Below are 25,754 nucleotides of genomic sequence, written 5' to 3' on the forward strand. Positions count from 1 at the left end.
TCTTGTCTTTTTGTCCTTCCTCTCTGTGAGCCTCAAGATTAAACGTGGTATCTGAATTGTCAAATTTCTAGTGAGGCTTCTTTTTCTGAGGGAAAAATGACAGCAATAAACAAACCTAGGCTGGAGTTGGCTTTAAACTTTTCATTAAGTTGTTCTGTGAATTACTAGTTTCAGTGGTCATAAATATGCCTCCTTAGGTACAGAAAATTCTGAGATTGAGGAGGGCTCATTCTCTTCTTGACGTGAGCCAGCCTGACTCCCAGCAGGAAGAAATGTGATTTAAGCCCCCCCTCCCCCCATGGAAGATGATGGGACTAAAGAAGAGACCATAAATAGGATGCAGTTTCTTGTCCATCCACACGAGGGGAAATAAAGTTTTTCTGGGATTCTTTTTAGTCTGTAGGAGCTGAACACCACAGATGAATATCTAAGTCACTACTACATGTCCACATGTCTACATACTGCCTGTGTTCAGCATGCCTGTCCAGCCTGTGAGGACACTGAGACACCCTGACTGATTTTGCAATAAGTCAGGAATTCATGATACTGACTGCTGCTAATATAATGTGGGCGATTGTATACTCAACAACTCTCATCCCTTTTGCACGTTCGCTCAAACTTCAGAGCAGCACAGAGTCCCATTCTGCGCACATTTGAAAACTCGCAGCCCCAGTGACTAAGGGCCTCCTTGGTTTCCATGGCGATATTCCATTACAGGAGCTGATAGATTCCAGAGAGATCGGTGCAGGCCGCCTAAGCAGAGTGGAGTCGCTGGCCCCAGCAGTGAAACAGAACACAGCTGCCAGTGGGTGTGAGCTTCTGAACTCTGAGATGCAGGCCCTGCGCGCTGACTGGAGGCAGTGGGAAGACAGCCTGTTCCAAGCACAGAGCAGCCTGGAGAACCTGGTCAGCAAAATGGCCCTCTCCGAGCAGGAATTCTCCGGCCAGGTGGCCCAACTGGAGCAAGCCCTGGACCAGTTCAATACTCTTCTGAAAACGTGGGCCCAGGAGCTGGCCCTCCTGGAAGACAAGAACACCGACGAGGAGATTGTGGAATGCTGGCACAAAGGACAAGTAAGTTGGTCTTCGCCTTCCTGTTTACCGCTGCGGTGGATAAGCTACACATTTCATTGGCTCTTGTAGTTGCTTTAGAAAAAGAAATGGGTCCTGTGCTAATTAAAAGCATGCAGCGTTCAGAGACAGAAAGTATTTAATACATTTGCCAAGTGTGAGCGTTTTCATTCTCCTATAAATGAGACTTCGGTAAAAGTTGACATATATGGGAGGTGCTATTATATCCTGTAGAAAACGTTATTTCTGGTGGAGATACTTTACTTTCTTTCTGATGGTGTAAGAGTTTGCAATACTGTATTCAGGCCTTCAGCGTGGAAAATGGCCTGTGGGCAGAGGCATAAATAGACAGAGAGTCATAGCAGCTTCCTTGCCAGTTAACTCTTTCAAACAACTAAGTGATTGAGTTTCTAGCTTTGAAAGACGCATTTGATAATCCGTGGAAGCACAACTGATAGTTTTCACAGTGTCTGTTTTTCTTCTTCGTGGTTTTGACAGCTGAACTTGAATTAGCTTGTTAATACACGTTAATGCTTACTAGGTGCCTTCCAGGCTTTTTTTTTTAACTGCTACCTCTTTTAGAATATGAGAAAGGGAAGCAGAAGAGGGAGAATGAGGTGAAGTTTAGCAATCTCTGCCTTCTTCGAGTCCTCTTGGGTGCCTTGGCAGTCCTCTCATATTTGTTCCTTTATAATGCTCACAATCACGGCTGTCCTTAAAAGGAAGTTTAGTGAGGTTAACGCCTCTGCTTCTATTTATGTTATAATCATTTGAAATAGCTCCAGCCCATTAGGAAGTCGCGGAGCATTTCCAGCGCCATCTCGTCTAAGTCAACTTTGGGGGGCAGGCATGGTACAGTAGGAAATAAAAGTTCATAACTAGCCCAGTGCTGTTTTACTGCAATGTTTTTCAGCTATTTTGGTTGGTCCCTTATTGCGTTCCTCAGTCTTTAGTTTTGCCGCCAGAATCAAGCCAGAATCAGAATCACCTGATTCTGCAGTGCAGGGACAGAGAGGAAGGCTGGAAACTATTTTATGGAGTCTGATAAAAACAAACAGTGACAATGATGATGATGATGATGATGATGATGATGATGATGTCACAGTGTTTTGACTCTTTCTGTTTCCCCTTTTCCCTCATTCTATTAGTGTGAGTGAAAAAGATTTTAAAGAAATGTCTGGTTGTGGCTAGGTTTACCTCACTACCCACACTGATGACCTTCTGCATTGGGACTGTTACTGGATAATAGATAAGGGCTATAAGGATACACGTGTTGGCGCCATCAGAAACAAGGGATTTGAGTTGTGCTGAGTCCAGGATCACAGGCAGTCCCTGCTGTCACAGATTCTGAAGACAATAAGACATCGCCTCTTAATAATCATAGTCATCTAATGATGACATTTTATCTAAAATAAGATAACCCTTCAAACTCCATGAGTGTAACAAAGGGTTTATAAAATAGATGGACTCGGGCTCTGATAGCAACGTCCTGCTGTTCGCAAGGCCTCTTGACTACTGTCCATCGTAGTGAACACTACAGGCCATTGAAAGTGTTTGTCTATGTCATCAGGGATCCCTCTAAAGTTGGTGGTTGGTTAACTGTGTGATTCAACACTGCAAACATCCTGTTGATCGTATTTATAAAATCCCTTTTCAAACCAATGGGTTGTTAGTTTGGAAATGTAGCTATTCCTTCAGCTGAGCAAACACCTTCAGAGCTTGGTAAAAACCAAAGCGTACGAACCAGTGCAGTATGCGTGAGATGAAAGGTTCTACTAAAATCTGGATTTAAGTTGAAGTCATTAAAGATTCATTTTTTATTTGTGTGTGTGTGTGTGTATGTACATATATGTGCATGTGCCCATGGAAAACAGAAGAAGATGTCAGGTCACAATAGCTGGAGTTATCAATAGTTGTGAGCCCTCAGTGGGGGTACTGGGAACCCAACTCAGACCCTGTAGGAAAGTCGCAATCTCTCTTAGCCGCAGAGTCATTTCTTGTGGCCCCATAAATGTATTTTTTAAATATAAACTTTGACTGAAAACTTTTCATTTTTAATGTCACCTAATCTTTAATGTTAGCCTACTTATCATTTTTAAAATTTTAAAATATTCAATATGGTAAGAAAAACTGGCTATTTCTGAGTTAGTATTTGGAGTTTCAGAGAGAAACTATATAGTTGCTTCCTGTGAGTATTCTAAATGAAAGTGTTTCAGAGGACTTTGTTTCCCTGGATTCTTCCATAGCTTGCTGTGTAACCCTGAATTCTTCCATGGCTTGCTGTGAGACCCTGGATTCCATCCCTAGCACCACAAGAAAAGAAAGGGAGAGGATAAAAGCAGATGAAAGGGCAGGAAAAAGAAAGAAAACAGCCAATCCGTGTTTTAGAGCCTCTAGCTCAGACACTGAGCTACTTTCCATAAACATTCCGAGAACCCTGCCCCTGCCTTCAAGATCCTAATCTGTGTGGACAGAGAAGTCTGAAACAAGTAGAGACAGTCCTGGTGACAAATGCTGCAGACATGCTGTGCATGTGTCCTAGTTAGGGTTTCAATCACTGAGGAAACAATGACCAAAACAACGTGGGGGTGGAAGGGTTTTACTTCCGTGTACAACTCTTGGGCTACACTCCATCACTGAGGGAAATCAGGGTGGGACCTTTTGGAAGGATGCTGCTTTACCGGCTTGCTCATCACGCCTTTCTCAGTCTGCTTTCTTCTGACTCCCAGAACCACCTTCCCAGACATAAACCCTACCCCAGTGAGCTGGACTGATCCACATCAATTATCAATCAAAAAAATATGCACCAAAGACTTGCCTACAAGCCAGTCGTGTGGGGGGATTGTTTCAACTGAGGTTTCCTCTTCCCAGATGCTTCTAGCTTCTGTCACATTGCCATAAAACTAGCCAGCACAACATCCTCAGATAAGCATCCCTGGGAAGATGGAAGGACCGCAGAGAATCCCTCGGTAGAGCAGAATCCTGGGAGGTGATTACAACTTGATCAGATAGGTGAAGTAGAGGAATAACACCAAAGGAAGAGAAATGCGGGAAAGAGAAGGAGATGACAGAAGTCACTTAAGATGCCTGTGCCATTCTAGGAAATTATAAGATATAAGTAGGGACTGGGAGAAAGGGGTAAGGAAGAAAGTGGTTGAAAGACCTGTGACTTAGAATAGCCTAAGCTTGGGTGTCTCTGCATGAAGGAGAGGGGAACAAATGAGTGTGTCATATGACTTCTCCTGGAGAGCTGTGAGCAGACATTCATTCACTGCAAATACATCACAGATGACACACTCAAGAAAGAGGTCCCTCTAAGCATAGCTTGGTGACCCAGTGAGTAGCGTGGGGCTCTTCACAAAAGCGTGGGTACCTCAGAAGCATGTATCACTGGAAGCCTCACCTTAGCATGGGGACAACTCGTGAAAGTGTCATCCGTGGAGCTCTCTGCACCCCTAGGAGGCAGCTCCACGGGAAAACACCTCCCTCCCCCAACACTTAGTATAATTGTATAATGACATAACCATAATCCAACTTGTATAATTAGGGAGGGACTTGGGATTCTTGTCACTTAGTACTTCCCAAATCATGTAAATTTCACAACCTTCCTGAAACTGGTTTTGTGGGATTTCTGCATCTTCCGAGGCCTCCCCTCCCTCCATGAAGGAAAGTGTTAATTCAGAGGAAATAACTACATTCCATAGCATGACACCAACTCTGCTGATTGACGTGGCCAGAGCATAGTGACGTCATTTATAGAATGACAACACAACACAGGCTTGGTGTGTTGATGAGGGCTGTGGGCTGTCTTTCATGAAAATCACCGAGAACAGCAATAGTAAACAGTAATAGCTACTCAAGTAGTTTTTTTTAATCTATTTGTCCTTTCTCCACAGTTTAAACTGTGTATGTGCACATGCACAAGAAAAAGAGAGCACAAGTGTGTTTAAGTGTATGTGCAACCATGTATGTGTGTATACATATGTGTATATGTGTGCTTGAGTGTATGCATTTTTATGCGATTATTTTGGCAGTTTTTCTTTTCAGCTTCTTTTTTTATTAATTTTTATTGAGCTCTACATTTTTCTCTGCTCCCCTTCCTGCCTCTCCCTCCCCTTCAACCCTCTCTCAAAGCTCCCATGTTCCCAATTTACTTAGGAGATCTTGTCTTTTTCTACTTCCCATGTAGATTAATCCATGTATATATTAGTCCTCATTGTTGTCTAGATTCTCTGAACGCTGGTTTTCTTTGCTTTATGTTTAAAAACTACTTCTGAGTGAGTACATATGATAATTATCTTTAGGGTCTGGGTTACCTCACTCAAAATGATGTTTTCCAGTTCCATCCATTTGCCTGCAAATTTCAAGATGTCGTTATTTTTTTCTGATGTGTAGTACTCCATTGTGTAAATGTACCACATTATCCTTATCATTCTTCAGTCGAGGAGCATTTAGGTTGTTTCCAGGTTCTTTCTATGACAAACAAAGCTGCTATGAACATAGTTGAGTACATGTCCTCGTGGCATGATTGAGCATCCTTTGGATATATACCCCAAAGTGGTATTACTGGGTTCTGAGGAAGGTTGTTTCCTAATTTTCTGAGAAATCGCCACACTGACATCCAAAGGGGTTGTACCAGCTTGCATTCCCACCAGCAATGCAGAAGTGTTCTCTTTTCCATACAACCTCTCCAGCATAAGTTTTCATCAGTGTTTTTGATCTTGGCCATTCTTACAGGTGTAAGATGGAATTTCAGAGTTGTTTGGATTTGCATTTCTCTGATGACTAAGGATGTTGAACATTTCCTTAAGTGTCTTTCAGCCATTTTAGATTCCTCTGTTGAGAGTTCTCTGTTTAGGTCTGTACTCCATTTTTTATTGGATTATGTGATCTTTCGGTGTCCAATTTCATGAGTTCTTTGTATATTTTGGAGATCAGACCTCTGTCTGATGTGGGGTTAGTGATGATCTTTTCCCATTCTGTAGGCTGTCGTTTGTTTTGTTGGCTTGTCCTTTGCTTTACAGAAGCTTTTAGGTTTCAGAAGGTCCCATTTATTAATTGTTTCTCTCAGTGTCTGTGCTGCTGGGGTTTTATTTAGGAAGTGGTTCCCTGTGCCAATGAGTTCAAGTGTACTTCCCACTTTCTCTTCTGTGAGATTCAGTGTGGCTGGCTTTATGTTGAGTCTTTGAACTATTTGGACTTGAGTTTTGTGCATGGTGATAGATATGAATCTATTTTCATTCATCTACATGTTGATATCCAGTTATGCCAGCACCATTTATTAAATATGCTTTCTCTTTTCCATTTGATATTTTTTGCTTCTTTGTCAAAAATCAAATGTCTGAAAGTGTGTAGATTAATATCTGGGTCTTCAATTCAGTTCCATTGGTCCTCCTGTCTGTTCTTATGCCAATAGCAGGCTGTATTCAGTACTGTAGCTCTGTAATAGAGTTTGAATTCAGGTATTGTGATGCCTCCAGAAATTCTTTTATTGTACAGGATTATTTTGGCTATCCTGGGTTTTTTGCTTTTCCATATGAAGTTGAGTACCATTCTTTCAAGGTCTGTGAAGAATTTTGCTGGGATTTTGATGGGCATTGCATTGAATCTGTAGGTCGCTTTTGGTAAGACTGCCATTTTTACTATGTTAATTCTGCCTACCCAAAAGCATGGGCGATCTTTCTACCTTCTGGAGTCTTCTTCAATTTCTTTCTTCAAAGATTTAAAGTTCTTGTCATACAAGTCTTCCACATGTTTGGTTAGAGTTACTCTGAGATATTTTATGCTATTCGTGGCTATTGTGAAGGGTGATGTTTCTCTGCTTTCTTCTTCAGCCCATTTATCATCTGTGTACAGGAGGGCTACTGATTTTTTTTAAGTTAATCCTGTATCCTGATACATTGTTCAAAGTGTTTATGAGCTATAAAAATTCCTTGGTAGAATTTTTGGGGCCGCTTATGTAAACTATCATATCATCAGCAAATGTGAGAGTTTGACTTCTTCTTTTTTGAATTGTATTCCCTTGATCTTCTTTTGTTGTCTTATTGCTCTAGCTAGAACCTCAAGTGCTATATTAAATAGATATGGAGAGTGTGGACAACCTTGTCTTGTTCCTGATTTCAGTGAGATTGCTGTGAGTTCTCCATTTAGTTTGATGTTGGCTGTTGGCTTGCTGTATATTGCCTTTATTCTGTTTAAGTATGTTCCTTGTATCCCTGCTCTCCAAGACCTTTATCGTGTAGGGATGTTGTATTTTGTCAAAAGCTTTTTCAGCATCTAATGAGATGATCATATGGGTTTTATTTTTCAGTTTGTTTATATGGTGGATTACATTGACAGATTTTCATAGGATGAACCATCTCTGCATCTCTGGAATGAAACCAACTTGATCATGGTAGATGATGGTTCTGATTTGTTGTTGGATTCAATTTGCCAGTATTTCATTTAGTATTTTTGCATCAATGTTCATGAGTGAGATTGATCTGTAATTCTCTTTCTTAATAATGTCTTTATGTGGTTTAGGTATCAGGGTAATTGTAGCCTCATAAAAAGAGTTTGGCAGTGTTATTTCTGTTTCTATTATATGAAACAACTTGAGAAGTATTGGTATTAGTTCTTCTTTGAAAATCTTGGAGAATTCTGAGTTGAAACCATCTGACCCTTGGTTTTTGTTTTGGTTTGGTTTGGTTTGGTTGGGAGACTTTTAATGACTGTTTCTATTTCTTTGGCGGCTATAAATCTGTTTAATTTGCTTCTCTGGTCTTGATTTAATTTTGGTAAGGGATATTTAAGTTTTCAAGTCTTGAATAGTTTTTTTCATATGTTTGATTGCTTTTTCTTAGTTTTCTTTAAGGGATTTACTAATATCTTCCAATTTTTTTGTTTGTCTTTTCCTCTATTTCTTTGAGGGAATTTCTCATTTCCTCTTTAAGAGTCTTAAACATTCTCCTGAAGTTATTTTTAAGGTCATTTTCTTCTGCTTCATTTATATTTGATTGTTCAAGTCTTGCTTTTATAGGGTCTCTAGATTTTACTGGTGTTGTGTTGTTCTTTGTGGTGTTGAGTGTGCTCTTACTTTGTCTACTCATCTTTTCCTCTAATTGGTGTGATTGGGGCTGTCTGTGACTCTGGTGATTAATCTAGGACTTGGTTCATGTATAATCCCTCGAAGCCCTGATTCATGCCCAGACCCATGAAGCGGTCTTTGGCTCTGGCCCACTGGCTCAGAAGTTGCTCCTCTGTACCTGTTCCTGTGGAGTTTGCTGTCTCAGGTCTGCTCCAGTCCAGGTTGCTGGCTCAGTCCCGCCTCTGCAAATGTCCCTGGTCTGGATCCACTCCTGCTCCCATGATGTTTACCATCCCTGTGTATGCATTGTTTAAAAAAAATCATTTTGTTCTGGCAACACTGTTTATACAGTTGATATATTTGACTGTTATTACCCTTCTGATTTTACAAAGTAGTCATTGAGCAGTGTAGCACACATTGTGCTAGTGACGGGACCACTCAAGATCTCAACTCTTTTGTCCCTTGATATTAATCATATAAGAGAATACGCTAATAGCAAAGCACTTTATGGAGCCCAGTTGATCATAGCTTTGATTTCAGAATTGTGCTCCTCAATGATAGGCTTTCCTTTTGAATTAATATGTTTAGTGCAATGATTATCTGTATATTGTTTATCAGTTAAGTTGCAAGTTCTTCAAGAAGGAGGCTACTTTTATTCATGTGGTTGTGGGGTATCCTCAAATGTCATAGTGGATTTTAGCAAAGATTAGATGACTACATGAAAGAAACCATGAGGTATATGAACTAGTATGTAAATAAGACCTGTGGGTTATAAGAAGTTATTAATACCAGTGTTCAGTGAAAATACTACAGAAAATCAATTGGGACATATATTGTAAGTACAAATGTATGTTGCTTTTCATTTAAATGATCATTCGATATCTTAAATGATAGACACTTTTCAAATAGTTTAGTTGGACCAATTTCTAAACGATGTAGGGTATTTTCTCTTTGTTCTTACTTTAAGTCATTGATTATTCACTCATTTAACTACTTGATACTTGATGCAGGAGTGTCCATCCATGACTGGAAGTAGATATAGATGACCAACATGCCATCATGGGCTATGAAAAAACATCCTGAAAAATAGACCTCATCTCATTACTGAGCTCACTGTGTTGGTTTGCCTCTCACTAATAACTTCTAATGTGTGCATGTATACTATGAAAATATGAAAGTCAACCAGTTCAGTGCTTGTCTTGTTTTTCCCTACTAGGAGATCCTGGATGCTCTACGAAAGGCGGAGCCTATGACAGAGGACCTCAAGTCTCAGTTGAATGAACTTTGCCGGTTTTCCAGGGACCTGAGCCCATACAGTGGGAAAGTCTCAGGCTTAATTAAAGAATATAACTGGTGAGCATAGACCATCCCACTGTTCAAAAGAATTTCCTTCGAGACCGAGTCTCAGTATGTAGCCAAGATGTCTCTGCTTCAGTCTCAGTTGTAGTTAGGATTTCAGGAAAATAAATAAAATAAATAAATAAAACTCCACCTGCCTTCAAAATATTTTCATACAAAGTAGGAGCAAAGCTGAGCTTGGAGTGGTTGTCTGTGGTTATAACTTCTCAGGAGGCTTATGTGCAGGGCTTTCTAAGCTCATAGACTGAGGACAGCCTTGTGACATAGTAAGACCCAGTACAAAAATATTAAAGAAGCTAGAACGTGTTTTTTGGTTTGTTTGTTTTTTTGAGACAGGGTTTCTCTGCAGCTTTAGAGCCTGTCCTGGAACTAGCTCTTGTAGACCAGGCTGGTCTCGAACTCACAGAGATCCGCCTGCCTCTGCCTCCCGAGTGCTGGGATTAAAGGCGTGCGCCACCACCGCCCGGCTAGAACGTTTTTATAATGTGATTTCTATGGTAATATCAATTAAGAGTGACATGGAGTGCCAAATCACATAAATGCACATCTCTAAGGACTATAGGCTCTAGAAAGTATCACTTGAATCAACTTCTTTGCTTTTCCTCTGTCACCAAATTTGCAAATCACCCTTTCAGTCTCTGTCTGCAAGCATCCAAGGGCTGCCAGAACAAAGAACAGATTTTGCAAGAACGATTTCAGAAGGCCTTCAGGGGCTTCCAGCAGTGGTTGGTTAATGCAAAACTCACCACGGCCAAGTGTTTTGATCTACCTCAGAATCTCAGCGAAGTCTCTGCGAGTCTTCAGAAGATCCAGGTGAGAGTGCTTCCGACGACGCTCAGGGCAATGCTGAGTGAGACTCATGTGTTACTCCAGGTCTTCGTGCAAAAAAGTTTAAGTGTAGCTGCAGAAATTTAAGTTTCAGATAGACCCACCCTTGAAACAACTGAAGAGAAACTAGCCCACTCATATACAAAACGTTGTGCTAGTTTATGTTTTAATAAAGGCTTAGAAAACAGTAACAGTTCCTTGTAGCTATTAACAGTGCACCTGAGCACTCTGAGGGTTCTTGTCATTTGATTTTTTACCCCAAGCATGACAGGTGTGTAATATTACTGCTCTCAGCATGTGCCAGTAGGAAGGATAAAGATGTCTCAGTGAGGTCAGGAGGCTTGTGTCTGAGGCAGTCAGAGCTGCAGCCACATGTGATGTCTGCTTCTTTGGTTGGTTTTATTTTAATATTTTCCTCACCTAACTACAACTCCACAGTGCATGTCAGCTGCACTTTGAACCTCAACGCTTTTAGATCCTATAGTGACTTTGTTTTTCACAAATAGGTATCATATATAACTGGTTATTTTTTATAATCGCAATCTTGAGCCAATGCTTAGGGAATTTGAATTTCTTGCTGGAAAACACATGAATACAGCCAACGATTAATATGGAAGGGTTCGTGCAAGAACTTTGTCTACTGGACACAGGCTCTGAAATAATGGTGTCCATGTCTACGGACTTCACTCTTTCAAATCCCGGATGATGGTGTAACAAGATAGATTTTGTTTAGAAATGGACGGCCTTTAAAATTCCTCCAACTTTGCTCCAGGCCAGGGAGTAGAGCTGGAAACATTCAACCACCAGTTTGTGATTATGAAACCCAGTCCCGTGTTTGACAACAGCCTTTTCTATTGACTCTTAGCCCAGTTGCTTGTGTGAAGTAGTCATCCATCAAAAGAGATGTCTTGATGAAGTCCTGAGCTGCTCCATTTTGCATGATTGTGTAGCCTACTTTACAGAGTAAACAAGTTGGTGTAGCTCAGCTTCCCAAGGGCTGGAGGAAGCCACTCTGGGCTCAGTGGAGCTCTAGAGCTAGGGAGTCCCATGGCATGTGGACCTGCAGCAGGAGGCCAGGGCCACAGCAGAGAGGAAGCCAATGAGACTAGGAAGTAGCCAGCTTGTTTTCTTCGAATTCTCTCCAGGATGGTCAGGGAGGTCCTCTTTGTCAAGACTAAAGACCTGAGCTTAAACCCTGGAACCCCACGTGGAGAAGGAGGAGGACCAATTCCTGGAAGCTGTCCTTTGACCCCCACATACTTGCCATAGCAGACATGCAAATGCAAACACAGTAAATAAGTAAATTCATTTGTTTATTTTTGATCTCTCAAGGGCCTGGCTCTAACTGCACCAGAACCTCCCATCAGGTCCCTCCTTTTAAGAGTCACCACCCTGGAGACCAAGATTTCAATATGCAAGTCCAAGGGGACAATTCACCCCCTCAGACTAATCAATGTCCAAAGCCTAGAGTTGCTACTTTTATGTTTTTTGGCAAAAAACACAAAAACCAAAAATCTTTAGCTGTTTATTCATTTTGTTTCTTCTCTAATGTCTGCCAATAATAGTTGTCATCGACTCTAACATGTAGAATATACTTACTTATCAAGAGGGAAGCTAACCTCTGGATAAACCCAGAGACTGAGAAAGTTGCATAGCATGACCACACTTCATGTAACCATTCTATCATGAACTTGTGCTTCATAAGAAGACCATGGATAGAAAAAAACAAGCAAAAAGAGCTGGAAGAAAGAGCTGGAAGGATTATCATTCCAACTATCAAGATAAGTTACAGAGCTATAGCAATATTCCTAGCACAAAAACAAACATTTAGACCAATGTAATGAAATAAAAAATCCAAAGATGATTACATATAACTATAGCCATCTGATATTCAACAAACATGCCAGAAAGATACATTGGAAAAAAAGAAAGCATCTTCAGTAAATGGTATAGAGAAAATTAATGTCCACATGTAAAAGAATGAAATTAGATCCATATATATTACCCTGTATCTCATTTATTTTCACATTTCTATTCTCAGACCATTATGCAAAATTTAAGATATATGGTAAATTGAAACAGTTAAAATAAAACAAACAAACAAAAAGCCCTATAAGATATCCCATTACTGTTTATAAACTTTATATATTCTTTATAAACTATTAACAACAATGTCCTTTATTTCATACATCCACTTTACAGAACCTACCTCTGTCCCGCCCCATAGGAGCATTCCCATGGTCTTCTGATAGGAATACTTGACACTGAAGTAGCTTGATTTTATCATATGATTCTGAAGGTCGTGTACCTGCTTGTGTTTATTCTCTTTGGCAGCTAGGATGCTCAGAACCAAGGATATCATACAGTTCTACCAGTTACACAGAACCATGTGGCATTTATTTTTCTAAACGAAACTTAGCCAGAGATTATTTTATAACAGTTATTGTCTCTTCATCCTCATTACTTCTCCTGTTTATTTTTAATAAGTTAATAACAGTTCATAAAATACCTCCCAATGTTTTGCAGCCAATCTAGAATTTTTATTAGGAAATGAAGTATTTCACAACTTGATTGCTAAAGGAAAACCTGGGTCACTTAACTTAGGCAATAAAATAGTTGTTTGTTTTCTTTGATTTCACTGAGACACACAGGGAAAAAGCAAAGAACATTACAGCTTGGCGTGTCTTAAGGTACCTATTTGTCTATTTTTCTCATAGGAGTTTCTGTCAGAAAGTGAAAACGGGCAGCATAAGTTAAATACAATGCTGTCTAAAGGGGAGCTACTGAGCTTGCTGCTGACCAAAGAGAAAGCAGAAGGTGTCCAGGCCAAAGTTGCAACTGCAAAAGAAGACTGGAAAAATTTTCATGCAAACCTCCACCAGAAGGAATCCGCCTTAGAGGTACAGCACCCCCGCCCATTCCCAAGCATGCTCTTCAGTATTTGGTGGTGTTCATGGGTAAAAATGGTTTCTGTGCAGCACAGGGTTTCCAAGCATTCTGGTCATTCCATTCTGCATAAGAACAGGTAGTCAGACGATTAAAGATGGGCTCAGTACTGGAAGTATGCATAGCCTTGAAGGATTAAACAGCTTCTTGAACAGGGGCTATTGCCACAGACACATCCATGCACGTCCATGCAGGAACAGCCAACTGCATGCCTGACATCGCATTTAATCTTTCCTTTGAAACACTGCAGTTTGGGCAACTATTCTAGGAAAATGAACAGAGCAAGTCCTGCAAGGCTACAAAATATTGGCTCAGAGTTCATATAACTCACACTAGCATTCAGTTTGGTGAGTTAAGTATGAGGGAAGACAGCATTTATATGATTTCATTTCCCACAAAGATGACTTACTAATATCATATCATAACTTGTACTATAGTGCAGAATTTCTTTTCTTCTGAGATCATCTGTTAATACAAAGGTATTAACTCCTCTCTTGGATGCATGGATAGTGTCTTGCTTTGGAAACATTTCCTGGCAGGATAGCTCCTTAATTTGATGATGGGCACAATGAATACAAGATGGGAAGGAGATTGCAATGGGGGATTGCCACCAGGAAGAGAAAACACACTTTCTTGGTTCTTCTTAAGCTAAGAGCTTGGAGTTCTCCCCTGTAGTCAGCTGTTGTTCATGGCATGCATCCTCTACTGGATACAGTGGTGACCATGCAGTTCCTGGAAATTACCTGTATCCTTGTAAAAATCATTAGCTCAACGTGGCCACCAAAATAAGAATTGTGCTGTGAATCTGGCTCTCATGCCAAGATCGTCTTACTCAAATATTGCCCAAAAACAGGGAGGTCAGGGATTGTCAGTTTTGCTAATCCACCTGGTCTTCATGGTGAGTGTGACTCTTCTATTCGACCCAATCCCACCCCTCCCTCTTTTCCTAATAGCAATAGACTTATAGTATATCTTTCGGTAATAGGAAAGCATGGGAGAATAGAGGAGGGCCAGTCTTTGTTTCTAGAACTTCGTTTTCTAGAAGGTAACTCCCATGAAAGAGATGACTGTAATGCAGGAATGTTCAGGGAAGGGCGTGGACACTCATAGAATGGCTCTATTTGGAGAAGTCAAAGAATTTAAACTTGAAGAACAGGTGCCCTTCAAGTTTTCCAACACTGGCACACATTTCTCATAGAAGGAACTGAGTGCATAGGTCTAGGAAATTGTGAGTGCTGTTGAGAAGTGGAAGATGTTCAGAAATTTGATGCAGATATAAAGCTTAGGCAGAGGAACAATTGAGGTAAATGGAGATACAGATTAGGACCATATTAGAAAATGTCTGTATATCATGTAGTTTGACCTTGAATCTCAGTCAGTTTCCTTCATAGGAACCCAAGCCATGGTTTTCCCCAGGATGGAAGCTATCCTGTACTGTTATATATGCAGAGGGTGGAACTCATTACATACAGCAGATCCTTAGGGTGGTAGATTCCTTGAGACAGACTGAGTGAGGTATGTGCAGGCCTTCAAGCTGAAGGGAAACTGTCAACTTTCCGCATGTCGTGTAAAGAACGGGGAATCGCACATAGCTGGAGAAGCAGAGGAAACGTGTTACAGCAGTGCAGCTGAAAGGGAGGGTCTAAAGGGCAGAAGGAGTAACAGTGTAGATGATTCGTCTCTAAGACAAAGCACAGCAGGATTTGGCAACGAGCTATAGGGGATGGTGTCAAAGGACAGTTTGATCCTCCAGTTTCTCGTCTGGAAGAAGGTGTGAACAAGGGCGCTATCAGCTGAAATACGAATGGGGATATAAATGTGCAGTCCTGGGGCATGGAATGATTTAATCAGCTTAATCCACACTCAGTTTCGTGCGCCGGGGAAGCGGTCTTTGGCTAATGGTCAGGACTGCAGCGGTTAAGAGCGGCACAAGCATCCAGAGAGAGGACAGAACTGGAAAACCAGTGATGGTGAACATTAATCTGCACCTGCGCTTGCGGGCGATTCCACACCAGTACATTAATTCTCACAGCCATCACAGATCGCTGTGCATCATTTGTTTCTGCCGTGTGGCTGAAGAAATAACGGAGCCATGCATGGCAGTACAGAAATATAATGCAAAGAGATGGAGGCAGGAGGGTTAGGAGTTTGAAGCTAGACTGGGCTACATGGTGAGTTTGAGACCATCCTGGATTATATAGTGAGACCCTGTCAATAAATAAGTAAATAAATAAATAATTTAAAGAAAGAAGAAAGGGGGAGAGGAAAGGAGGTAGAGGAAGAATGACGGAAAGAAAAGAAGGGGGGAAGCAGACAAAGGTATGGGATTGCTAAAAATCTGCCAAATTCGCACAACCGGTAAGGGATGGAGATGAGCCAAACCCAGCACCATGCCTCAGTAACTCATAACTACAGTTACATTAACACAAGGGTTGAGTACTCAGCACACAATCGCTGGGCACAGATAAAGCATCCAGCTCTCTTCTGTGCTCCCAGAGATATTTGCAAACCCATGGTTTTTGGTCACGGTCATCTGGTTGTCATGGTAAGCTGCTCCCTGAAACAACAATAATAGAAAGACAGAAATGCCTTTAACTTACAAGTGCATTCAATGATGTCATTAGTGTTTGGCAATGATTAGTCTGGACTCTGGCAAGGCAGGAGAGAATAAAACAGGACACACTTCTGCTCTAATGAGCCTTACATATTATCAGGAGTCACTCTTAATAATCTTACCTCTGGGGTACTTTAAACTCTCTAGTGTATTCCTGTAGGTAGCCATCTCCCTATGGAAAACATGATCAAGGAGCTATGGATACCCTGGACCAAATGAAGTGAGCGCTTTGAAACAATGATGTTCAGTAGTCTCTGTATTCCTCATCCTTCAGTTTTCCAGCTGACATTTGATGGACCTGGTACTTTACTAAAACTACTTAACCTCTTCTTTTGTTGGTCCACATTGAAAGTTTAATAACAAACTCAAATTCATGCAAATCTAACATTTCACAAACTAGTGAAATGTATAGCATGTTATCAGCATGCTTTTAATGTGTTATCTATAGAGTCTATGAAAATATTAATATTTATACTATCCTTATGTGATAAGCACACAGCTCTTAGCATTTCTTAATGGTTAGAATAAATGTATTCAAAACAAAATAAACAGGGAGTCAGGGAGATGACCCAGTCAGTAATGTGCTTGCTGCACATGCAGGAGAACCTAAATTCAGTTTCCATCACCCCCATAAAATTCAGGAACTTAAGCAGTAGGAACAAAAGGGGTCCTTGAACCTCACTGGCTGACCAGTCTAGTCAAACTGGTAGACTCCAAGTTCACTGAGAGATTCTACCTCAAGACAAATAATGTGGAAGGGCTGGAAAAACAGCTCGGTGGTTAAGAGCACACACTGCTCTTGCAGGAGAGCTGAGTTCGTTTTCCCACCTCCTATATCAGGTAGCTCATAACCACCTGTAGCTCCAGCTACAGGGGCCCTAACTCTCTTGAGCTTCCACATTTGCCTGCATTCACATATGCATGCTCACACACAGACACACACATGTATGCACAACTAAAAATAAAATAAATCTTTAAAAAATTATAATAAAAATTAAGGTGGAAAGCAATCATGGAAAAAGTTTCCAAGATGTTGACTTCATAGGAACGCATTCATGTATGTGTGTGCCCTCACATACATGTCCACACTCACATGAATATTCACACAAGGAAAACATAGTAAACACATAAATTACATAGGTGTGGAGTTATATGTAGTGCTTCTTGTCCTATCATTAATAAATCCTTACCAATGTTGGATTATTCCATAAGGAAATGTGGTGTATTCCGTTAAGCATGAGATGCGGGCCCTTCCACTGTGGAACTTATAGTCTTGGGGTAGAGGCCAGGCATAGCTGGAAATCACATGGAAGTGCACAGCCCAGCTCTGCTCATGATAAAGCCTGGGTCTAAAGAGCAAATGCACAGAAACTGGAAAGAGCTATGACCTCTCGGATGAGCTAGAGAATTAAAGACAATGGTTGTAGTTTGAAAAGTAAAGGCACAAACATTCTTAAAGATCTATCCAAAGTCATAAAGGAGTTAAGGTGAAAGAGGGAGTGTTCTAGACACTGGGAGGAAGTAAATGCAAGAAGGGGAACAGTCGGGCCCCATAGAGTAAGCTCTGAATGCCGAGTGAAGGACTTTGGATCTCTCTTTCTCTGTCTTTCTCTCATGCTCCCTCTCCTCTTTGTCTCGGTCTCTCTGTCTATGTCTCTCTCTATCTCTCTGTGTTATGGGGGGGGGCATGACACCAAGTATCTTCTTCAATCAAACTCAATCTTGTTTTTTAAGATAGGGTCTCTTTCTAAGCCTAAATGGCTCAGATTCTGCTAGTCTCCAGGGATCCTTCTGCATCGTCCTTCTCAATTCTGGGGTCACAAACACCCATGCCCACATGCTAGCTTTGTTGGTTCGTTTTACGTTTTCTCTGTGAATTAAATTCATGTCCCCACACATTTGCAGTGAGTACTTACTGAGTGGGCAGTCAGCCCCTTGGGGTTTGCGTTTGCTCATTCATCCTTGCTCTTACCTAAACCCATGCAGAATCTAAAGATCCAGATGAAAGACTTCGAAGTGAGTGCAGAACCTGTGCAGAACTGGCTGAGTAAAACCGAGAGGCTGGTACAGGAGAGCAGCAATCGCCTCTACGATCTGCCCGCTAAGAGGAGAGAGCAGCAGAAGCTCCAGGTGACCCGGCCAAGTGGCCTCGTCTGCACTCCCTCCTCGGTCCACTCTCTGGCCAGATGCATGCTGGGTACCCCGGTCTTAGCTGACATGGCACCTTGAGACACCCGTGTGCCTTCTCCCTGTTCTGACAGAATTAATGTGTCCCGTCTCTCCTCCGAGACACGGTGTGTTTTCTTCCTGTGGCCTTTTACTGTGTGTAGCTTGAAAACAATGTCTTCACAGGACTCCAGTTGCCTGTCAGTGTTTATCTCCGTGTTCTCTGGGCCCGAGCTTTGTCCTCAATGTGCTTGCCCCAGCCTCTGAACGGTAACCCGCTTGTGCTTTCCAGTCTGTCCTTGAGGAGATACAGTGCTACGAGCCTCAGCTCCACAGGCTGAAGGAGAAAGCTCGGCAGCTGTGGGAAGGACAAGCTGCCAGCAAGAGCTTTGTGCACAGAGTGTCGCAGCTGTCTTCTCAGTATCTAGCGCTAAGCAATGTAACCAAGGTAACGGCTGGCATGTGCTGTGTGTGAGTGTGATGCTGACGGGAATGCCGATAGGTCATGCAGGGTCCATCCCTGTCACTCCACAGACTGATGTCCCCAGGTCAACCCTGTGGCATGTAACCATGACATCTCCCTCATCTTGACTTGGACTCGTCACTTGTATCATAGTTCTTACTGTGAAGTCGGCAATGGGTGTCGCAAAGACAGAAAACACTGCCAATTTCCATCCTTAATAAAGTGACGTGTTCCATAGCGCTCTGATTCCAATGGCTCAGTACATAACAAAAAAGCTAAACTCAGAGTTCCTTTCTGAAGATTGTCAGGTTAAATTACACTAGAAAAAACATGAGCCTGAAATCGTTTTAAAATATATTGGGAGCCATAGAATAAATCTAGAGTAATTTTTAAAATGTCATCTAGCTTCTGTATATTCTTTATGTAGTAGATGAGAATGTGTTAATTGATCATTTCAGTTAAGAACCTCAAGCATAGGGGGCTGGAGAGATGGCTCAGAGGTTAAGAGCATTGTCTGCTCTTCCAAAGGTCCTGAGTTCAATTCCCAGCAACCACATGGTGGCTCACAACCATCTGTAATGAGTTCTGGTGCCCTCTTCTGGCCGCAGACATACACACAGACAGAATATTGTATACATAATAAATAAATAAATATTTTTTTTAAAAAAAAGAATCTCAAGCATAGTTTGGAACTGGTGATGACTAGTCTAACTGAATAAATCTTTCAAGGACCTTAGGATAAAGTAGTGGGGACACACAGTACCTACCTCCCCGAGTGACCCTGCCAGAGCGATGCAAAGCCTGTGAGTGGAACAGTCCTGTCCAAGCTTGCGTAAACTACAATGTGTGCTTTCTGTTTGGAAAAGTTCAGATGTTAGCATTTGGGGACTCTATCATAGTTTAATCTCGGATGTGGCCATGCCATTTTACAGTGAAGTTACTTCTAATCCACTAATCTGGCTCTTCGCTGTGTCTTGATGTGAGCTGTCGCCATTTGTACCCACGGCATTGATGAAAAGGTCGCCTTTATCTCACTCTAGAAAATCCAGCACATATTGAAAGCTGGAATGAATTAAGAACAACTTCTTACAGCTGGTGTGCTTGTGCACATCTGGAACCCCAGAACTTAGGAGGCAGCAGCAAGGGGATTGCTGCAAATTCGAGGTCAGTGTAGGCTGTGCTGTCAAAGCCAGGCTGGGCTGTATAAGCCTGTCTCAACATAGGTAGGTAGGTACGTAGGTAGGTAGACAGACAGACAGACAGACAGACAGACAGATAGATAGATAATAAAAGCCCAACACACAGAAACAAAAGAAACCTTCCCAAACAAAACCATTTGCATTTGCTTGCGTATTAAAGAGCAAGAGAGATCTGAATACCTCAAGAGCTTGAGTGCTACCTAGTCTTCATCCACCTTGTTCGATGTGACCTGAAGGGAATTAACGAGAAAACCAGCCAGACCTTCTTGTCATTTAAAAGGCAGGTGCACACGTTACATCCTCCGCACGTGGACTGAGACCTCACTTCCTGTTCCACACCTACACAGAATTTGTTTCAACTAAATATGCATGCATTCTATGCATGTAGTCTAGAACTATTGCAGAAATATCAGATTGCTATTTTTAAGGCGCTGTCTACAGTGTGGGTCTGTAAGAATATATGGTATCAGTTGAACCAGATATAACAGGTGAAAGCCAATGACTGTGAATTAAACCTACTGTGAATTGAATGCCAGTTGACTTTAAGAAGAAATTCTACTGAATAAAAACTAACTCACGATGCTCATAAGTCCATCTGTTTAGGGCCGTGACATGCAATTGTCTCTTCCTTTGACCAGGTTAGGCTACAGATCTCAGAAAAGTGTGCCATATACCTTGTGAGGCCAGACTCAAACCTTTGCTGGGCAGCCTCTGGGATGACTGTGACAGTTTCCGATGAGATGTTAGCCTCCAGTGAGCTGACAGCTAGAAAACCATCTCTGTTGTTTCCAGGAGAAAGTGTCCAGGCTGGACAGGATCGTGGCCGAGCACAGCCAGTTCTCACTGGGTGTCAAAGAGCTGCAGGACTGGATGACAGACGCCGTGCACATGCTGGATTCATACTGCCTCCCCACGTCAGACAAGAGCGTGCTGGACGGCAGGATGCTCAAGCTGGAGGTGTGTGTACTGAGCGTCCCATGTCTCTATTGGCCTGGTGTGAGTAAGCGGTCCTCTGTCTGTAAGAACCTTCTGGATGCTCTGTGAATGTTTTTGCTTGGATAATACGCTCATCCCTAAGCGTGAATTATTCTTCAAAGCCCTGACACATTCATTCACAAACACCACAGAAAATAGAATAAGACACAAATGTGGCTATTGGCTCAGTTGTTGATCAAGAAACTAGCTTCAAATTCCATCGCAGACACTTGTGTCCTGAAGATATATTTTGGTGAAACATTGTACTCATCTATTCAACTTACTTTCCTGCCTGTATCATTTTAATCAATTCTTCCCCCATTTTGAAATATCAATTCTATTTTGCATTTGTAATAAAAATAATTAATTTTCGTTCATTCATCTCTGCTTTGGAACTTCAGTGCCCTTCAGTAGATTGGCACTCTGTTTTAACACCAGGAAATCAAAAGTGGATAAAATATGACCTTTGTTCTCCACAGCTGTGTTATCTGCTGCTGAGGATGAAATTTAGGAGACCATGGTTGCAGGTGGTGATGCATGTGTGTGTGTGTGTGTGTGTGTGTGTGTGTGTGTGTGTGTGCATGCGTGCGTGTGTGTGTATGTGTGTGTGTGTGTGTGTGTGTGTGTGTGTGTGTGCATGTGTAGCTTACGGAACACAGGGATGGAACAGTCTAGGAGGAATGGGTTTAACATTGGAGCAAGTATCCCCGGATATCTTATAACTAACTTGGACTTTTTGGAATGATGAATGGAGGGACTGGTGAGATAGCTCAGTGGAGAAAGTCACTTGCCACCATTAAACCAAGTCCAGTTCCTGACACCACATAGTAGAAGGACAGAACCATCTCTCCCAACTTGTCCTCTCTCTGTCTCTCTCTGCCTTTCTTTGTCTGTCTGTCCTCCCTCCCTTCCTCCCCTTTGCTTACTCCTTCTCTCTCTCCCTCCCTCTCCATCCCACCCATACAACATAAACGCATGTCTTTTTCTGAAGAAGAAGGGAGTGTCCCGGTGCAGGTGACTGGATGGAGGTTTGAGGGAGACGGAAATGAAAGCAGAAGCTAGAGGACAAAAGCAGTGTGGTGTGATTGGAGGCAAGGTGACCAATCCGTCTTGACACACCAGGCGCGGGGTCACCAGAGGCTCGGCTGAGGCTGTATGACATAGGTTAGAAGTGAGCAGAAGTTTTGCACTTTGACATATATTACCAGTTTTGCAAGTCTGACTTTAAATTTCCTGTTAGAAGGAACAGGGCCTCCGGAAACCTTGATCCCTGTTCCCCATTTCCATGGAGAGGCTGCACTAGATAGACATGAGCTTCTCAGAACTTGGAGAGACCGGGGCTACACAATCCCCCTGTTAAACCAGGAAAATGAGATGGGGAAGGAAGGGATTAAACAGAGAAGACTCAAAACCAGCAGTTGCTGGAGCCTGGCTATTGGCAGCCACCTCAGGCGTCTCCCCACAGGTGCCTGATGGTGGCAGGCTAGCACACCACCCTGTCATCTTCAGAGTCTGAACTAGGGAGAGCCACACACTGGGCGGTAGTGACACACTTAGTCCCAGCACTCAGGAGGCAGAGGCGGGTGGATCTTTGTGAATTCCAGGCCAGCCTGGTCTACAGAGCTAGTTCCAGAGAAAGTTCTAGAATAGCCAGTACAACACAGAAAAAGCAAAACAAAACAAAAGACAAACCAAAAATATCAACCTATAAAGACAAAGGCTTCTGCATCTGTTCCCGGCAGGCACTGTTGTCTGTCAAACAGGAGAAGGAGATCCAGATGAAGATGACCGTGACCCGGGGCGAGTACGTTCTGCAGAGCACCTCTCCAGAAGGCAGCGCGGCTGTGCAGCAGCAGCTGCAGGCTCTGAAGGAGATGTGGGAGTCCCTCTTGTCGGCCGCCATTCGCTGTAAGAGGTGAGGGAAGCTGTGGTCAGTGCCCTGGAGCCATGACGGAATGACAAGGAATACTTCAGGAAAGGCTGCTTTCCTTCCCTGCTCTCTCTTTCTTTTCTCCCTTCTGCCGTAATTACTACTTCCTATTTCCCTTCTTTTCCTCCAGGCCTTCCTTCCTCCCTTCCATCCTCCTCTCTCCCCTTCTTACTGGCTTCCTCTCCTCCTATTAAGAGTTCTAAAGGACAAGAGAATCTAGAGGGTATGGCCTTGCATTTGGTTGACCTGACATATAGGGCCTACATTTTAACATAAGTAAAATGTGTATCTCCTTCTACCTGATTGATGATTAGAAATCAAAGAGTAATAAATATTTCATGAAGAGGGAATATTTTGATTCAAGCCAAGTCATTCACTTTGAAGGACTCTTAAGGAGACACTCAGGGAGGAGTGAGGAAGAAAGGAATGTCATCAGACCAGTCCTTCAGGGCACAGTGGAGACTTCCTTGGCAGGGTGACACTGGGTGCTGCTTTAGTGCCTCCAAGTTATCCCATCAGGGGCAGAACCTGGAGATACTGGTGAGGAGACAAAGAGGACACAGGAGAGAGTTGAGGGCCGTCTATTAGAGGCTGGCAATTCCTTGGCACTCACTGTTCTCAGTGCTCTCAGAGCACAGCATGGAGCAGGAGTGTCTCCAGCCCTCTGCAGTGGGAAATCTGAGGATACGTGTGAGAGGCCGCTGATGGTGGCTGCCAAGGCCAATCACAGCAGGAAAATTAGTCTCAATAATCCACAGCATTAAATGTGTACGATTAGTGAAGGAAGGATTTATCTGTCAGGAAAATATTATGTTTTAATATTTAGACCACGTCAGCAAATATGGCCCTATTTTCCATTGTGGTTTTCTGATTTTTAAACTTCATGCAGAATGGTCACTGTGCTAATGTCCTTTCTTCTGGTCGTCACTCCTCTCTGTCACTCTTACTCTGAATGACCTGGTAGGTTGACCTGTGGAGTAAGTGTGGACTCTCTCTGCGGTCAGAGTTCTGCTCTGACTTGACCTGGAGATTCTACTCTGGGTGGCCTTCAGTCTCTCCCAGGGCCTGGTGTCCCCTTGACCCTCTAGGGGTCATGTTCAGTCCACTTTGGATTTAAATGCACCATGCTCTCTGAAGTTGGGTTTGGTAAACCCAGGCCAGCTGTCTATCCCGGGCCTCTCCACCCTCTGCAGGCTGGAGGGGACCAAATACACAGGACAGACATCGGACCCCTAAAGATAGTCAGATGGGGTACTGATGTTTCCCCCCTTTCAGTCAGCTGGAAGGAGCGCTCTCTAAGTGGACAAGTTACCAGGACGATGTGCGGCAGTTCTCCAGCTGGATGGACGGTGTGGAAGGCAGCCTGAATGAGTCGGAGAGACAGCACACGGAGCTGCGGGAGAAAGTGACCGCTCTCGGGAAGGCCAAGGTTTGAGATGGAGTACACAGACTGCGTTCTGTCATAACCTCCAGGCAACAGTGGTCACCTGGCACCAGGGGTGCACACACAGGGGAATTCATATTTGAAGCTTGGGTTGTAATTTCTAATATCGTCCCAAAGTAGAATTTTATTTGTAGTTAGTTTACTCAGGAGTGAAGATTTTCTTTTCTAGATAATCATATAGACCTATGTTTTATGACACAAATGATTGAAAACGTGTCTCTTCTGAATGTCAGAAGCATGTGCTTTCTTTTTATTACATCCTTTTGAATTACCACTGCCTTTTGCTTTTGTTTTGTTTTGTTTTCCTACCTGCTCTCTCACCCTCAATGCTGGATATTAAACCCAACAAGGCCTTATACATGTTGGGCAAACACCGAACCAGAGAGCTAAACCATAGGCCCTATATTACTACTTGTGAACAATTTTGATCAACATCATATGGTTCTAAATGCTATATGAGAAAGTTTTAAAATATGTAAAGAGTTTAATTAAAACCCTTTCATTAACTGGGTGAGTGGCACATGCCTTTAATCCCAGCACTGGGAAGGCAGAGGCAGATGGATCTCTGTGAGTTTGAGGCCAGCCTGGTTTACAGAGCGAGTTCCAGGTCAGCCAGGGAGACACAGTAAAACCCTGTCTCCACAAAACAAAAAACAAACAAACAAAAATCCTCTTTTACTGAAGCAATCTTCAAACATAACATACTGGAGCCCTTTGTTGGATTCCTCCCTCCAGGGCGAATTCTTTGGAATATCATGTCTTGAACTGAATTTACTATATACTGTGTGGAAATCCTTCATGCTCCATTTTTTCTGCTTATTTGTATCATCTCTTAAGTAACAGCTTAAGTTGGCCACCGCCTCACCCCAGGATCCATCTTTCTCGTTCCCATAGCACCACCACCAGTTATTGCTGCTCCATCTGTTTCTCCTGAATCCTAAGGCTAAATTTCACCGTGTTTCTTGTTGATCAATTGGCTGCTGTATTCACGTAAAGGTGAACACCTCCCTCACTGGTTTCCCATTGCTTACATCATAGCAGTGAGCTCCCTCTGGTATTTGTAAGATCTCAAGCAAAGGTTGCATTCGGCCAGGGATGTGTACACTCACTAATATGCATTTAAGTGAGAATTCCAACTGGGAGATATCACAAAGAGATACTGTGAGGTGTGAGACACTAATTTGGAAAGGGTTAGCATAGATTGTTTGGAGTCAGGGCAGAGGGACAAGAAAGGCATTTCTGAAACAGGAGACAGGCTGACGATGCCCTAAAGGATTGAGCACAAAGAATAGTCTGGAGGGATCGAAGACTGAGTCTGTCACGTCCGTAGGTTCAGAAAGAAGAGGTCCTGGTGCACTATGGAATGAGAATTGTGCAGAGATAACGGTGAAGGGTGCTAGGGGTGACCTGGGAGAGGGCACAGGCACCTTTTCCTGCACTGTGTGCAGCCTCCAGTAGACTCCACATCCCAGCTACCACCTAATCTTCCACTTTACCTCTGTCTGAGGGCCTCCTCCTGCTAAAATCCAATTGAAAGTTAAGAAAGGCCTGGAGTAGGTGAGAGAGCAGGTAACTCCTTCCCGTGTTCTAGACTGGCTGTTTGAGAGATGAGGTGAGGTGGGTGGGAGTGGCATTTCCTTTAAAAAAAAAAAAAAGGCTGGGGAGAAAGCCAGATAAGACAGAAAGATAAAAG

At 42.6% G+C, this 25,754-nt stretch overlaps 1 protein-coding gene across 6 annotated transcripts in view; it reads left to right on the top strand.

Moving 5' to 3' along the window:
• The window catches only part of Syne1 (spectrin repeat containing nuclear envelope protein 1), a 467,607-nt gene that overhangs the window by 230,244 nt on the left and 211,609 nt on the right, over positions 1-25,754 (top strand). For all 6 annotated transcript variants that reach the window (XM_042055521.1, XM_038339737.1, XM_038339735.1 and 3 more), the window contains 9 exons: positions 718-1,074; positions 9,354-9,490; positions 10,132-10,309; positions 13,042-13,224; positions 17,871-18,014; positions 18,343-18,498; positions 20,505-20,669; positions 22,430-22,602; positions 23,893-24,046. In XM_042055521.1, coding sequence (XP_041911455.1) covers positions 718-1,074; positions 9,354-9,490; positions 10,132-10,309; positions 13,042-13,224; positions 17,871-18,014; positions 18,343-18,498; positions 20,505-20,669; positions 22,430-22,602; positions 23,893-24,046 — 1,647 coding nt within the window. The remainder of the gene's footprint in view (positions 1-717; positions 1,075-9,353; positions 9,491-10,131; positions 10,310-13,041; positions 13,225-17,870; positions 18,015-18,342; positions 18,499-20,504; positions 20,670-22,429; positions 22,603-23,892; positions 24,047-25,754) is intronic.

This window comes from Arvicola amphibius, chromosome 8 (genome assembly GCF_903992535.2).
Source record: "Arvicola amphibius chromosome 8, mArvAmp1.2, whole genome shotgun sequence".
Classification (NCBI taxonomy): Eukaryota; Metazoa; Chordata; class Mammalia; order Rodentia; family Cricetidae; genus Arvicola; species Arvicola amphibius.